Raw genomic sequence first — 16133 nt, 5'->3', positions numbered from 1 at the left:
AATACCCAAAATGACATGGAGCACTTGATATACAACACAATGTGTGTGTAGCTTCACCGAGCAGTCAAGTAGTTTTGCTTGTTAGAAACTAACACTGTTAGCTATCACTAATCTGTACATCCAACAAAGCCCAGTGCAGTTTTGTTTACCTTTTAGCTTTGGACAAGATAGTATTCCAAGTAGCTTCTTAAAAGTCAGCCAAAGCTGATTATGTCATGGGATGGGAAACTGTGTGGAGCAGTATTTCTAGACACGTTTTTGTAAATAGGCAGAAAACGTATGATTTCCTTGGTTGCTTATTTTCATACTTAATTGTGGATAGGTATACTCAAAAGACCCAGTTATTCAAATGTACCCTTGAATAGTGCATTTTCAGCAGTAAAAAGTTAATATTTTGTCCAGAATTAATGTGATAACTTCATTATTTATTTACCAGCTCAGTGGCCTTGTGGTAGCGGGCCTGCCCTGAAACTGGGGAGCTTGTGGATTCAATCCCTGGCTGGCTCAAACCAAAGACTATAAAAATGAGACCCATTGCCACCCTGCTTGACACTCAGCATTACGGGTTGGAATTGGGGGGGTTAGATCACCAAATGATTCCCGGGCGCGCCCCCTGCTACTGCTCACCGCTCTCTCGGGATGGGTCAAATGCGGAGAACGAATTTTGCCCCACTTAGGTGGGTGTGACAATCAGTGGTACTTTAACTTTAACTTTCTTTTTCATGTACAATTAATACCTTTAAAAGGAACCCCGACTGTAATGACAAGTTTGCTCTATATTATTTATTTGGTTGTTACCAACATAACTATGAGATTAATTTTTCAAAAATCATTTCCAGTTTAATAAATTTTATCAAAACGTATTTGGACGTACGCCAAATAACATTGTTATTTATGTCACAACGCATTCATTGCATAGTGACGCAGCATGGGGGCAGGCTCTCTGCTGAGCAATGTGAAATGCTTATAAAGAAAGTAAGGGTGTATTCAGACCAGAAAAGTCCTTTAGTCCACTTGTTTGGTCCGGACCAAAAGCGGACTTTATTTTTTTTTTCCGTTTGGTGCGGTTCATATTCACACTGTGCTTTTTGCAAGTGGACTATATTGCGTAATCACGTCGACCCGCGTGACGATCTGTGCTCCCATTGGACAAAAATGACGAGGGCTGAACGCATAACCAAACCCGAAAATAAAAGAAAACATGATATTCCGACGGCGGCACGGTGGCTGACTGGTTAGCACGTCCGCCTTCCAGTGCAGAGGACGTGAGATCGAGTCCTGGCTTCGGCCTTCCTGGGTGGAATTTGCATGTTCTCCCGGTGCTTGCGTGGGTTTTCTCCGGGTACTCCGGTTTCCTCCCACATTTGAAAGACATGCATATCAGGTTAATTGGACACTCCAAATTGTCCATAGGTGTGATTGTGAGTGTGGATGGTTGTTCGTCTCTGTGTGTCCTGCGATTGGCTGGCAACCAGTTGAGGGTGTACCCCGCCTCCTGCCCGAAGCCAGCTGGGATAGGCTCCAGCGCCCCCCGCGACCCTTGTGAGGAAAAGCGGTAAAGAAAATGGATGGATGGATGATATTCCAACGTGCTGCATTACTGCTCTGCATATTTGTGGCGTTATTAGATGCAAGATATTTGCGAGCGTCAAGGGCAGCTTATTCAACAGAGGTTCCGCGACAATTTGGAACGCGTCGTTGATTGCGTGCAGTAACCGGAGGAGCAGTTGCGCTCTGCGTGCACTGCCCCCACGACAACATGCTGACAGCAGCATGGCCTAACAGCATTTGGATGGTTATGAATGAATTTAGCACAATATTCACTCCCAGGCAATTTTCCCCCCAAGCTACGGTGGCTTGTTAAGACCAAAAAGTGTGTCCTGCAGTTGGTGCGGATCAGTCGTGGTTTGTATTCAGACTGTGAAGCGAACCGCACCGAGTGCGTTTGAAAGCGGACCGAGACCGCCTCAAAAAGTGGGTCTCGGCCCGCTTGTTTGGTTCGCACCAGGATTCGAAAGGTCCGGATCAGCGTGGGAAATGAACTCGGGTCCGTTTAAAGCAGACCAAACAGTGCAGGTCTGAATACACCCTAATGTAAGCCTCCGTAGCGTTCCTAAAGGGACGATCAAAACTCTTGCGTCTGGTGAATGACGAGAGCACAGCGTGGCGGAGGGTGACGGCGAAGGGTGACTCTCCCGATCGTTTCTTTTGGAACGCTCCGGAAACTTACCTTGCTTACTTTATAGGCGTTTCACGTAAATAACAATGGCAACGTACGTCCAAATAAAAGTTTCTACAAAATGTATTAAAGTGGATGATTTTTGAAAAATAAATCTCATAGTTATGTTAGTAACAAATACATATTATAGAGCAAACTTGTCATGACAGTCGGGGTTCCTTTTAAAGGAATCTACAGTATATAGTTATGATTATTCTATATGAAAATGTAATATATGTGATTTTATAAAATCAAATGATAAAAGCTTGTTTTCAGTTTTTCATCATGGGGCATTGTGTCTCGAATTTGAGGGGATCTTTTTGTATCTATGGCTGCTTTGACTGATATTAATGTGTTTCTGCTTTTCCCAGTTCATTGAAGAGTAAAGAGCTCTCCCCTGTCATTGGCCACAAAGGCATCCAAGTGGCAAGTCCAACAGTGCCCCCTAACTGCAGTCCACAGACCAGCAGTCAGTGCCCTCACTCAACAGAGCACAGCCCACACAACCTGCGCAAAGGTCAACGTCAGCTCCTTGTTTTGTGGTATTCTTTTAGTAATATAAATTAACAATATGTGATTTTTGCTCCCAGGTTCCAAAAAATTGGCCCCTGTGCCTCCCAAGGTCCCGTACTGTCAGTCGGGTGCGATGTCTGACCACTCCACAGGTCAGCCATCACCAGTCAGCCTGTCCCCCACCCCGCCCAGCACCCCCTCCCCTTACGGACTGGTCTGCAGTCCGGGTCAAGTGCTGCCCCCATCCTCCCCAGGGCAGACCCCCTTGGGGGCACCCCACTCCCTTTCGTCCCCATCCTCGCTGACAGGGACGCTCACCAAATCGCGGCCCGCCCCCAAGCCCAGGCAGAGACCCAGCCTGCCCCCGCCGCAGCCGCCCACCATCCCCGTTGGGTTTGCCGGTCAGGCCCTGGTACAGGTCCCGGCGCCCCAGCCGCTGGAGCAGGTCCTCACCGATGGACTGTCCCCGGGGGAGAGCATGTCTACAGGTAAACATCAGACACAGGTGGAGCTGCAGCGGCCCTCGCTCAGACTGGCCGTGGCTCTGTCCATCGGAGACGGTGGACGAGTGTAATAGGACACCATGCTTGAATTCACCATCCCCAAATGAATGTCTTTGAGTAACAGTGGCCTTTTTCATACAGAAGCTTGAAAAAGATAAGCTTGCAGGTACACTTTATGGACAAAATTATAAACATTCGCTTTATCCATATGGGATACTTTTAGTTTTTTATTCATTTTTTTAGGAGTAAGGTGCGGAGTTCCTGTTGAATGAAATATGTCTTGTCAATTTGACACGCTGCAGAGAAGAGTGCTACTAGCAACACGGTCAAATTTGATTGACTATGTCAAAAGTTGTGGACGCATCCGCTGAATGCACTAAAACCACACAAACTGTCAAATGACATTTACTGATGATGAGCTGGAAAAATGGATGCTACTTCATCTAGCCTATGCCTATACGTAACTACAAGTTTAAGCCACAAAAATACGTATATCCGTTTATATACTGTATATTGCACTGCATCGTCATAGGGCATTTCCACGCTGCAACAATGAGGCGCTCTAATGCAGCCACACTAGTGTGAAGTCCCTGTCGACACGCTGGCTGTCACTAACAACTCCCCCCGTTCATTCTATTGCCTTCCCGTATTAAAGTGTGTACAATTTGCCTTTATACTCATGCGTCGTGTTGCAGAGATGCAGCAACAACGAGGCACTCTAAAGCAGCCATGCCAGCAGACTATCCGAAGGGAAGATGCACTTTCGAGTGAGTTTGGTGTGGAAGAACTTGACCTTGGCATTGAACTCAAACAATTTATATTAATTTGAGATCAACTGAAGTTGCACAGACACTCCAATATCATGTTGTTGTTTTTGTGTTTGTTTTTCGGAAAGCTCCATATGATCTCCCTATTTTAGTCGTCCCAATACTTTTGTCCATCTGGTGTACTTGTTAAGCAGTGTTATGGGTAGAGAACCGGGGTCTTTTGTATTCATGGCTTGAGCTATGTGTAGATGTTTGCAGAAACATCTGAGGAAGCACATAGCTGGTCCCGCTTGTACGAAGTTGCCATTAGGGTCATCGTGTGCTCTCTCTGTATATCTGTGTTAGCTGGGAACGCGCCCTAGCCCACAGAAGCTTCCTGATATGTCTGCAGTGTGATGTTCTGATGATGAGGTGTCCTGTCAAGATACAGTGAGGGAAATAATGTCTTTCTAAATGTGGATGTTTGCTCACTTGAAAAGAAAGGAAAAGTCTTCAATTTTTATATATGCAGTTTATATTTTTATATAACACTGGCTTCCGGCCAAAATCTTGTACGTGGGAAGTCGGACTTATCCGATTTCATACAAGGGAGTGAACACAGGAACGACCCTTTGAACTTGTGCATCAGAGTTGCAAAGTCAAAAAAAAAAAGGACCCCAACTTCACTGACCGGTATAAATCTGCCGTCACTCGACAACGGTGAGCCGCATGGAGAGACAGACCGTGAATGGCAAAACATAATTTACAAGATTTTAAACAGATACTTATTTATATTAATGTGTTGTTACTTTAATGAGTTATTTGAAGTAGGTTCAAGGAGCACGTTACAGATTTGTAATGACTGCGTTAACCAGAACCACGAACAATTTATCGCAAACTTCGCCATCTCTTTTGTTTTGATGTCCAAACTGGGAGAATCCAAATGGGATATATCTGACTTCCCACCTTCCTTGAATAGTGCATTCGAGGAAGTGGGAAGTTGAACTTTTCCGATTTGATACCAGCAAGTGTGTACGAGAACGCCCCCTTGAACTTCCAAAGTTGGGAAAAAAAGGACTCCGACTTATATAGTATAAAACTAGATAACGCTTTCTTCATTCACCAAACGACTCTTCTGGTGTGAATACACCCCAATTAACTAATTTAAGTTTATCCGGGACTCGTTTGTTAACACGATACTCAAATCGTTGATACAAATCAAGGGTGGTACGTTTTAAAGTGGAATGATTGGATTTGAGTGGATGCACTCACATCTTTTTTTCATTTTGGTTTTCATTACATCCCTAGTAGTTATGTTTGTAAATATGATTGTTTTGCTAAGATATTCTTAACAATACATTTTCTTTACTGTTGTTAATTTCTTGAAAAGTGGGCCCCAATTTGGGTCCCAGGGGGACAACAGGGGAGAACCGCGGATGTACTGTCTACTACAATTGGATGGTGATGAGACAATCGCACATCTAACAATAGCTGCATCTTTAGCAAATAGCCATAATGTGATCATAAACTGGTTGAGATAACCATTTGAGAAGGATAGAGGAAAGAAGAGGAAGGGAGCATCAAGCGAAGAATAGGACAATTTGTGAATAGTAAACCACAAATTGGTCTTGTGTCATAATCTCTAAACAACCATAAAAATTGGAGATTTAATTTCTTTGTACGTAAGCAAAAATAGCCAATTATTTCCCCCACTGTAAACAGTATGCTCATCCTGTGACCTATATATCTATTTTTTATATATTTATGGTTCTCTTGTTCCCCCCTGCTACTATTTTGTACCCTGCAGCTGTTTGAGGCCATGAGGGCGTCAGTTGGGCTAAGTGTGAGGGGGACATTTAGGGTAAGCCAGACCGCCCACGCCCCATGCGCTCCATCTTTCACTGCCTGGCCTCGTACTGCGGCTGCCTCTGGGCTCTCCTGCGGCCTGCCTCCAAACGCGCCAGCCTCTCCCAATCAATACGGACATATCAAGCATTCACCCCCTCCTAATAGGCGGACGCCATTGTCTTTTTGCATGACACTGTGCATGGCTCAAGGACTTCCCAGAGTGCACCGCAGCGTGCTCACATTGCAGTCACTTTACCGAGGTTCATCAGAAAGCCCTTTACTATGGAACCTCTGAAGTCCAACGAAATCGGACACGGGACGCCGGTCCACATCTGATGGTCTTTTGTCAACAATTCAACGTAAAACCTTTATTGATATTTTGACAGTTGACACAGTTATACAAGTGTGAAAATATATATTTTTATTTTTATTTTTTATTATAAAGAACACTAAGTAGTGTTGCATTCATTTGTCATGGAAAAGGTAAAAAAAAAAAAAAAAGATGGCTAAAACATAGTTAGCATTAGGGTGAGTGGAATATGTTTTAAATACACAAAGTGTAATTATCTTTGTTTTATGTTTAGTCTGATGGTAACCTGCAACTGGCAGTGGCAATAGTTAAACAAAACAAAAAGGTCGAATAACGGCTCGTATCGTATATAAGTTACATTATGTCACTTGTATCCCCAGGCACCACTTTGCTTATTTTAACACCCTTTGTTGACGCTGCGTCTTCTTTTAGAATAAGTATTGTTAAAAAAAAAAAGTTTTATAAGCCAGCAAAAAAGCAGTCGACCCTTTGATGCTTGCTGAACCTCAAGGTGCGTTGGACTTTGGAGATTCCACTATGTCGATACATTGTTAGCCTAACGCTAGCAGACATCGCCCTCTAAACAGCCGCCGGTGTATGATGTAATGGTGGGTGGGGGTGGTACCAGGTGCGGGGCACCGGTAACCCCACTTTGGCAAGTTCTTCGCTGCTCCCTTTATTTTTAGTGGCGGCACTTCCACGCTCAATCACATGCTCATCAGTCTCAAATACTGTAGAAGCTCAGCAGTGTTTTTATTGGAATAGTTTAGAACACGGGTTCTCAAACATTTGGGGTTCTGGGCAACATTTACGCTGCCATGGGAATTGTTTATTTTATAGTTTGCCCTAGTTGCATTGCTTAACCTGTACAGGAAAAAATAGTGTGAGAGAGCTGCGATATATAGCGCAATCATTTCAAAGCTCTTCATTGGCCCGAAGCTTAAGTCGGGAAGAGTTATTGGTGAGTTAGGTTTGTTTATTGGCTCGCCTTTCCCCCATAGCATTGCTGTCGGTCGGAATCCTCACATCTGTAAACATCAGTACTTTTCCACCACAAAACACTGTGAAATTACTCATTTAATATGATAAAAAAATATTAATTTATTATTTATGCAATTGATTCAATTGGTAGAACACATTGCCACAAGTCTGCACTCATGCTGACTCCTGATCTGATTAAAAGCCTGTAGTACCTCAAACAACGAACAGCAATGTTTACATCATCTTCCCAAACTATTTTTCAAAGGTCTTGGAGCCATGAGTAATGCAATAAATAAATTAGAAAGCTTCCAGACTTTCAATCTTGAGGCAAAAAAATGCTGCACGGCTCCTACATAGTAGGGGAAGAGGTGGAGTTTTACAACACAGCTGAGCGTTCAAGAGAGTTGATAGATTTGTTCTTAAGCTGTTTTCAACACTTCAGTGTTCAGTATTATGTAAAAATAACACATGACATGGGGACAGACCAATAGTATCGATTTGTGAAATTGACCATATTTGGACAAACTGTATGAGGTTCCTGCTGGACAGCAAAAATAAATAACACGACATATTTGCAAATTATTTTGCGGACCCCTAAGTTAAGTCCCAGGAGTCCGGGACCCCGGTTTGAGAACCACTGGTTTAGAATGAAAAGCACGAGCGTCCATCCAAGCCCACCTGATGTCTCTCACCCACACTAACAACACACACACGCACACACATCTTGTTGCCTTTGTGTTGGCCTTTTGTCGTCAAAAGTGTACAGTAACGTGTCATTGTGTGACCATTTTTGTTACTGGATTCTAGTGGACTTCAGCGTGGACTCAAAGCAAGCCAATCGGGTTAGACGTTGTGTTGCCTGTTGAGTTGATACCCCCCCCCCCCAAATAACATTTCTGCTCTTTCATTTTTTTTACACTTCATCGCCATCCATGTTGTCCTATCTGTCCTCCTCCTCTCGTTCACTGTCGCCATGCCATTCACCCGCCACACATTAGATATCTTCAATTACGAAATCCCCTCCATCAATGTCAATCTGGACAGCCTCATCGACGAGTTCAGCGGCGCCCCCTGCAGGAGGTCCCTGCCCACCACTGACTCGCCGGCATTGGGGGAGGCCGCGCCCGAAGAGGAGCGGCTGGCGACCACTCTATGACGTCGCTAATCGCCGGCAAAGGCCTGAGGGAAATAAACAACGCTTGGCCTCATAAATTAAACAAACAAAGAAGATGAAGAATCTATATCCAGAACTGAAAGAAAAACACCAAAATGCCACTTGGGACAAACCGATGCCTTTAGGAGGAACGACTGGATTATAGCTAAATTTTTATTATTTTTCTTTTTCTTTTCTTGCTTTATTTATTAGTGTTGCAATGGTCTGTTTTATTGTTTGGTTTGGTTTTTTTGCCTTAAATGTAATTTAGTTGTATGATTATGAGATACCTTTCATTGAGCGTGACATGGATGTGATACATTTGATTTACAGGGTATCTTCAATAATGCCGACTGAGCTGATTTCCTCAAAAAGTGGCCCGCAGTATTTTTTTTAAAATCCACTTTAAGATTACTGAGCATCTAGTATCTATTTGAGGACGGTGTTTCGGTGGAGGAAAGTATTTTCCTTTGATGGAGGACACACCCGGCATCTAATTCTCTGTTTGAGATACTAAGACTTTTGCCGTTAAAATGTTTACCGGCTTTCTTACCCCGCTTTTCCATAAATGTCAGCTTTACAGATAGGCATCTATTTGAGGGAGGCTTTTTTTTTTTTAGAGTGGATGAGGAACTCCAATTCTCTGTTTGAGATGATACCTAACCCTTCCAGGTAATTGGTTTTTTTCCACATTTGTTGCATAAATGTAAGCTTTAGCTTTGCCTCTCTGCAAAGTGTGTGTTTTCTAAGGGAGAAAATGAGGGTTGTATTTGAGGAAGGTGTTGAATTTCTTAACTGGATGATACACTCTGCGGCCAATTCTCTTTTTGTGATGATACCTAATTATTTCCACGTGATGGTTTTTTTCTCTCTCGTGTGTAATCATCAACTTTACAAGATGCCAGATTGTTTCTGCACATGATGTGCTTTATAAGGTGAAGGGTGCATCTATTTGAGGAGGGTGTTTATTTTTCTGTCGTGGATATCAGGCATTTATTTGAGCGGAGGCCACTATTTGATGAACTCTCCTAGTTTTGGCACATTAATACCATGGACTCACTTTTTTACCTGCACAGTGTGACCTGAATGTTGCTGCAAAATTTGGGGAGCCAATCCTGTGTAAGCCAGTATCAACAAGCCTCTCTGTCTGAAAAGGTGGCAATTTATTTGGGGAATTTAGCGAACAAGGACGACTCGACACTGCCTTTTATGTTCAAGTAACCTCGTTCAAGTGCTACAAGCTGAGTCACACCCCTGCGTGTAAATACAACACACACAAAAGTGTACATAAAATAGATGTATATAAATCTGAGATGAAAAGCTATATGAATAAGTATCTCCATTGTATGTAAATACTGTATACGTGCTGATATTTATCGCGTGTAGACAAAGTGAGGTTATTTTTGTTCCATGTTGAAGAAAAATTACAGTTATTTATTTTATTTATTTGTGTATTTATTTATGCTACAATCAGTTGCGTTATGAAAATATGCGCTAATAATAATGCCTCGTCTTTAAAAGTGGGAAGTTTAAACTGTAAAAGTGAAAATGTTCATACTTATCAACTTTTTTTCTCCATGGTTCTGCATAAGTTATGACTGCTACTCGGACAGCAAATAAGACAAGAGGTTGTGGGTTGGTTTTTTTTGAGTAAAAATGTCTTAAGTGCAATTACAGTTCTTACACATCCACCTCTGTCCAAAAGTTGAGAGAAAGCCATTTAGGTGTTGTTGTTTTTTAAATGAATCGCGTTTTGGGGGGCGGGGGGGATATTAGCCCCTAAACACCTGTTACATCGATCAACATAAACTTCAGTGAGCATGTCTATGAAAACAGGATGCACAACATAAGTATCAAGGACCCATGCCCAAAAATGACGAGGACGTCAGCCATTTTGTTTTTTTATTTGGGGCGAATTCTAAGCCTTCTGTCATGTGGACAGAGCCTGGCTTCAATTTTGGACGATCATTTCAAGGATTCATGAAAACTCAAAAAAATAATAATAAGGCCTTGACACTAGTTTCACCTAAAAATTTGATGAACTCCTGATTGGTATTTGGCTCAAATGAGTCACAGTTTGAAGTAGGTGTCCTGACCTAGACCAGTGTTTCGGAAATGGTTACCCAAGACTACTACTACTTAAGTACCAAGCTTTTTTACCTTCACCATTTAATTTGTGCAGTGCATGGCATCCAAGTTTGATGATCACTTTGAGGATTTGCCATATAAAAATAGCAATGAGGTCCGGTTCATCAACGCCGCTTGCATTTTCAGCTTTATTGATTTGTTATTTATTTAACGGGGAAACATGTAAAAGTGATGTATGGTATGCGTCAGTGTGTGTGTGTTTATGGAGAATTTTCTGATCATGATATTTATGCTCTAGGTAGTTGTGGTGATTATATGCCAACATTACAAGTGCCCTCACACTTAAATGGTTTTTTTTTGACAACTATGGGCATAATACAGACTTTATTCTACATGCTTGGATCTACCAGGAGGCTGACTGAATGTGACACATTACAGAAACATTACTGTTATGATTTTTTTATTTTTTATAGACCATGCAACTTGCTGGCTTGTATGAACATCGGCACAGTATTACTGTAAAGCTTTGGTGCATCATCTGCCTACACGCATGTATTCATATTCGCATAGCGGCTGCAAACTCTTTTACACAACAAGGCACAATCTCATCATTTTCAAGAGCTTTTTTCCTTACAAATCTGTTCACGTTTTCTACCCGATGACTTTCACCAAACATTTCAATACCGTTTCTGAACTCACCTTCCCGCCGCTGGGCTGGGTCATGTTTCCATTAAAGTTATAAACAAAAACAAAAAAAACAAGGGGAATTCTGGAAAAGCATGCACCTAGCTAGACTTTTTGATAGTTTTGTGTCCATCACTGTCTTTTTAGGGGTGCAGGATCAGCGGCGACTTTTATGAATGAGAATGTGAATCATAATTACATTTCTGAAAAAGAAACGGTCCTATGTGGGAGCAATGTGAGGTATAAAGAGGTGGGCGGAGGAGCGGATGATGTTGCCTGTGGATATGCGGCGTCCTCACAATAGACATACAACAAGCACCATGAGCCCACCTCCCACCCACTTCATCCTGCTCCTGTGCTTAGCATATCAAGTGGAACACAGTGTGTACTGTGAAGCCTACCTGCAATCTTTATCAGAATGTCAGACATAAATAGATCTACAGATATATATTAAACTCTACATTTTTAATAAAGTCGCATTTCTCGTGTTTTCTTTTGTCTCGGAGTTGCCTGATTCACTTTTCAATGAACATGTCTGTCAATTTGAATAGCGCTGAAAACTTGGTCATTTATTTCAGCAGTGAATTCAAAGTGAAACTTGCTCATGATTTTGTTTGATTACTGCTAATAAAAAAGTAAAATTTCAAGGAATCAGATTAGATTAGTAGATAGAAAACAAATATCCAAAATATATACTGTGTTTATATTACATATAGAAATTTGTTAGAAAATGCCATTTGTCAAATTATTTCCTGTGTTTATTAGCTGGATAACATTTTTTAACCACTGAAACAGATTACTAATGTATTATTATTATTAAGTATTTTATAATTAACTCATTCACTGCCATTGACAGCTATAGATGTCAAAAATTAATTTGAAGTATTTCTATTAGTTTAGTTTTTCCATTTTTGTTAAGAGTATGATTTGGTTTTGCTCATTTAGAACAGATATAACATTTGTGATTAATTAAACAAATTGTAATCGCCTGATGCCCCTAATTTTTTTTTATAATCTTTTCTCTTTTTTTAATAATCTTTTTTTATTTTTTTAAGAAAAGATTATCAAAAATTAGGGACGTCAGACGAGTACTATTTTTAATCTTAATTAATCGCATGACTTCACTAGTTAACTCACGATTAATCACAAATTTTATATCAGTTCTAATACAATATTAAAAAAACACTAGGTTTTCATACTCTTGTTAACAAAAGTGGGAAAAAATGTTAAAATTATCGAAATAGTTTAAATGAATTGTTGACGTTTATTGCCGTCAATGGCAGTGAATGAGTTAATTAGCAATTTTTTTCTTTCATTGAAAATAATGAATTTTAACTTCCCAAAGATGTGTTTTGTTTAGTACTCTAAAACAAAACAGCAGGATTAATGGACTTTATTGTCCCTATCATGACCATACTACAGGGTGATTAAAAAAATAATATGACTTAAATCATCATATTGATATTTCAAAAACAATAGAAATCTCAAGCTTGGACACGTGTTGCAGAGTACCTTCAAGTTTTTATTTCATGTTTTGCAAGTAGTTATTGTACGGAAAACATCAAACCATTGAGAATTGCTCCCAAATGCACCTCAGAATGTTCCGGTCCACTATTGCAGCTGTTTTTTTGTACTTCGTCAGGTTTTTATCTCTATTTTGGTCCAGATCAAGTGGCCCACTGGCCATTGGTCTCTGACCCCTGCTTTAAAAGCTCCAAGTTAAACATCTCAGAAATGGTTTGAATTATCTCAACTTACACAACAGGATCCTTAACAGTAAAAAACTCAATTAATATTTTAAATGTATTAGGCCTGCTTGTCCTCCTGACTTACTGGCTCATAAAGGAAGTAAGAGTATGGTGTGTTTAGTTCAGTGGAAACCTCCCTGTGTGTAACCTGTAAGACTGGCCAGGCGGGATGACACACAAGGAAACCAGACTTTCACGATGATTCTCAGTGTTGTGCAATCACACTTAAAGTCAGGGTTGGGAGTGGGGACATACAACATGCATTAGATATTTTCTGCATTTTAACAGTACAACAGCTCCCCTGAGTTTTATAACTGCGGATTGATGAGGCAAGACCGAGACATGCCAACTGACTGTAATCCAAAACTTGCGTATCTCCTTACAGAGCGGCTCGTCTCCATGAGATACGGCCTGGCGAGATGCATCAATAATTTGTAGTGGTGATCTGCAGTGGAAAGTCTCCACTGGTTTAAATCTCTCCATGTTGCTTGGTGTCAATGCTATAGCAACAATTAGTGCGTTTTACAACATTCACAAGTTGTACCGCGAGTCCTCAATTACGACAAACACATTTTCGAGGTTGAAGGCGGGCTGCGCTTGATGACATTTGATTGCCATGAAAGTGATTAGCAACAAATCTAGCAACTTGTCCATGTTATTGAGCATCCTGGAGACTTGGAGATGTCCAGAGTCTGGATTCCAGACTGCAAATGAATAGTGCTTTTCCATATGTCCCCTTCATCTATGACTGATGTTCCACAGTTCAGGGATAATTTGGTGATCTCACACCCCAATTCCAACCTATTATGCTGAGTGTCAAGCAGACAGGCAAATGGGTCTCAATTTAATAGTCTTTGGTATGACCCGGCTGGGGATTGAACCCACGACCTCCCAGTCTCAGGCCCGACACTGCACCTGAGCAGATGTGGGATTTGTAACATTCGTTGATAGCTTGAAAGTGCACAGAACCAATGCCAGCTAGCTCTTGATTTTAAAAACAAGCGACGTAGCGTGACTTTTTTCCTTCTTAGAAAGATGAAGTTGATAACAAGGAAACTATTTTGTGCGCAAAGTTTTTTATACTCCATGTGTCGACTGATTTATATCTTAATAATTACAAATGTTGAATATAAAATAGTAAATGTATTTTATTGTGCTTTATTGTGCAAAATTATCAAACCCGACAGTTAAAAAAAGTCTATCACTGTGCTTGTTTTGTTTTTTTAAACACAACATTTTACCTGTCGTGTATCATTTACCTTTTCAAAGTGCCAGAGTCTCTCTTTTTTATATAACACAAGTTTCTGCACTTAAAAGTACAAAGAGCGAGCTTTTGCTTCATATTTGGCACGTTATTGTCTAGTTAATGATTAAGCCAAGAGGATCCATGGCAGCACGGCAGCCACCAGTGCCATCATGGTGAAGGTGGAGAGCAGCACCATGAGGCACCGAGCCGTGCTGCAGATCCGGCGCCGGCGCCTCCTCTGCGGCCGCACCAGCGTCAACACCACGCTGAACGTGTCGTCCTCCGTCATGGGTCGCCCCCGGGCGCTGATGACGAAGATCTCCGAGTTGCTGCAGGGACTCGTATGGACGAGCCTCGGCCGACGGAAGCTCTCGGAGTCCCCGCAGAAAAAGCGCCGGAGCCGCCCGGAGAGAGAAGCGGCCGGCGCGGCGTCGTCCTCAAGCCGGGCGAACGGCGTCCCCACGGGCACCTCCAAAGTCTGCCCTCCTCCTCTTTCTGCGTCCTCCTCATGCTCCCCTTTGCACTCCGCCAAGGCGAGCGCCTCTTCCTGCCGCTTCCTGATGAAGGTCAGGTGCCTGCACACGGGGCAGGCGAGGGTGTCCCGGATTTGTCCTTCGGCGTGGATGCTGACCAGCATCTTGACCAGGCAGTCGTGGCAGAACACATGTCCGCAGCTTAAAGTTCTCTCCGTCCCGCGCAGGCTCTCGTAACACACCGGACACTCGTTTGCGTCCTCTTGGGCGTCGTCATCCTTGTAGAATGCCATGGGAAGTAAAAAAAAAAAATAACAATGAGCAATGCAGGTGCCGAGCTGTGCGTGTGCGTCTTTCCTCTCCGCGTTCCTCGCTCCTCACTGGGCGGGGTCGACGCAGATCCTTGCGGAACACGGCCTGCCACCTGTGGCCCGGGGTGGGGCGCACGGGGTGGGAAGCTCTTAGCTAGATGTCCACCTTTCTAAAATAAATAAATACAAATACATATATAAAATGCTAGGCTATGTAAATAGGTGGACAGGTTATAATAGTAATAAAAGTGTGATCTCTATATAAAAATAAAAATAAATACAGTGATACCATGACATACCAGTTTATTTTTGTTTCATGGCCACATTCCAAAGTTAAAACACTTAAGTCAATGTCAATTCTCATTGAAATGAATCAAAATGCCATTAATTTGTTGCAGTCTTAAATAAATAAATAAAGTGTTTTCTAACAAGCACAAACATTGGATGCCCGCCTCAGCCACCTGGAGGCAGTAAAAGACAAGCAGACAGATGGATATACTGTTCCTTGAGACCTGCTCATCAGTACAGTACTATAAGCTAATATTAGTCATTCTTTGCGGAGGATAAAGAACATATTGCCTATACCTGCAAGTATTGTTAATATCTGTCTACATTAGCAATAGCTAAGTGGGCTTTGCTTGGGCAAAGTGTTTTGTGTGTGTTTTGGTTAAATACACATTAATTTGACAATAGGCTAAGCCTGATTTAACTGGGAGTGGCAATTAATGGCTTGAAGCATTTTATTATTATTATGATTTTTTTATTATTATTATTATTTTAACTGACTGATAAACTGCTGCTTGGTGCGAAGTCAGTTAACAGATAGATAGATAGATAGATAGATAGATAGATAGATAGATAGATAGATAGATAGATAGATAGATAGATAGATAGATAGATAGATAGATAGATAGATAGATAGATAGATAGATAGATAGATAGATAGATAGACAGACAGACAGACAGACAGACAGACAGTTATGTTACTGTCTGTGGTGAAGCAGAGGCCACAGCAGCAAGATACACAGATGCAGTTTATAACAACAGGAGACTACAAGGATAATCAGTTTTATTTGGCACTTCACTGTCAGATATGTACAGAATTTAACAGTATTGTGAATTAATGGTGTAGTAGTGGTGTGGTATAAAATAGTCATATTTCCCATGCACGATTTATTAAAAAGCCTGATATATCATATATTGTTATTATTATTGTTGTGTTATTATTGAATGTTTTGCACTCCAGTTGCACAGTGTTTTGGGCAGAGATTATCAGTTGTGGTCAGGCGCCACCTTGCGGTGCTATGTGGT

The 16133-nt window shown here is 41.6% G+C and overlaps 2 protein-coding genes across 5 annotated transcripts in view; one reads left to right on the top strand and one right to left on the bottom strand.

Annotated features, from left to right (window-relative positions):
- The window catches only part of arhgap44a (Rho GTPase activating protein 44a), a 41315-nt gene extending 29792 nt beyond the window's left edge, over window positions 1-11523 (top strand). For 3 of the 4 annotated variants that reach the window (XM_086088141.1, XM_086088157.1, XM_086088132.1), the window contains 3 exons: window positions 2590-2735; window positions 2809-3219; window positions 8118-11523. In XM_086088141.1, coding sequence (XP_085944267.1) covers window positions 2590-2735; window positions 2809-3219; window positions 8118-8275 — 715 coding nt within the window. In that variant the 3' untranslated portion in view covers window positions 8276-11523. Of the gene's footprint in view, window positions 1-2589; window positions 2736-2808; window positions 3220-5787; window positions 5842-8117 lie in introns of all 4 variants that reach the window. The other variant, XM_086088149.1, reaches the window with a different exon arrangement.
- Window positions 11524-12545: 1022 nt separating this feature from the next.
- Window positions 12546-14917, bottom strand: LOC147181449 (RING finger protein 222). The gene has a single exon (XM_086079919.1). It carries the CDS (start codon window positions 14802-14804, stop codon window positions 14163-14165), a length of 642 nt encoding a protein of 213 aa, XP_085936045.1. The 5' UTR covers window positions 14805-14917; the 3' UTR covers window positions 12546-14162.
- Between the last annotated feature and the right edge of the window lie 1216 nt (window positions 14918-16133).

This window comes from Leptonotus elevatus, chromosome 1 (genome assembly GCF_054856555.1).
Source record: "Leptonotus elevatus isolate MCC_2025b chromosome 1, RoL_Lele_1.0, whole genome shotgun sequence".
NCBI classification, from domain to species: domain Eukaryota; kingdom Metazoa; phylum Chordata; class Actinopteri; order Syngnathiformes; family Syngnathidae; genus Leptonotus; species Leptonotus elevatus.
The sequence above is the reverse complement of the archived record's forward strand: the minus strand, read 5'-3'. Positions and strand labels throughout refer to the sequence as shown.

What these genes read in the sequence shown, in the direction of transcription:
- LOC147181449 (XM_086079919.1), bottom strand. Translation starts at nt 14,804, where the DNA reads ATGGCATTCTACAAGGATGACGACGCCCAAGAGGACGCAAACGAGTGT.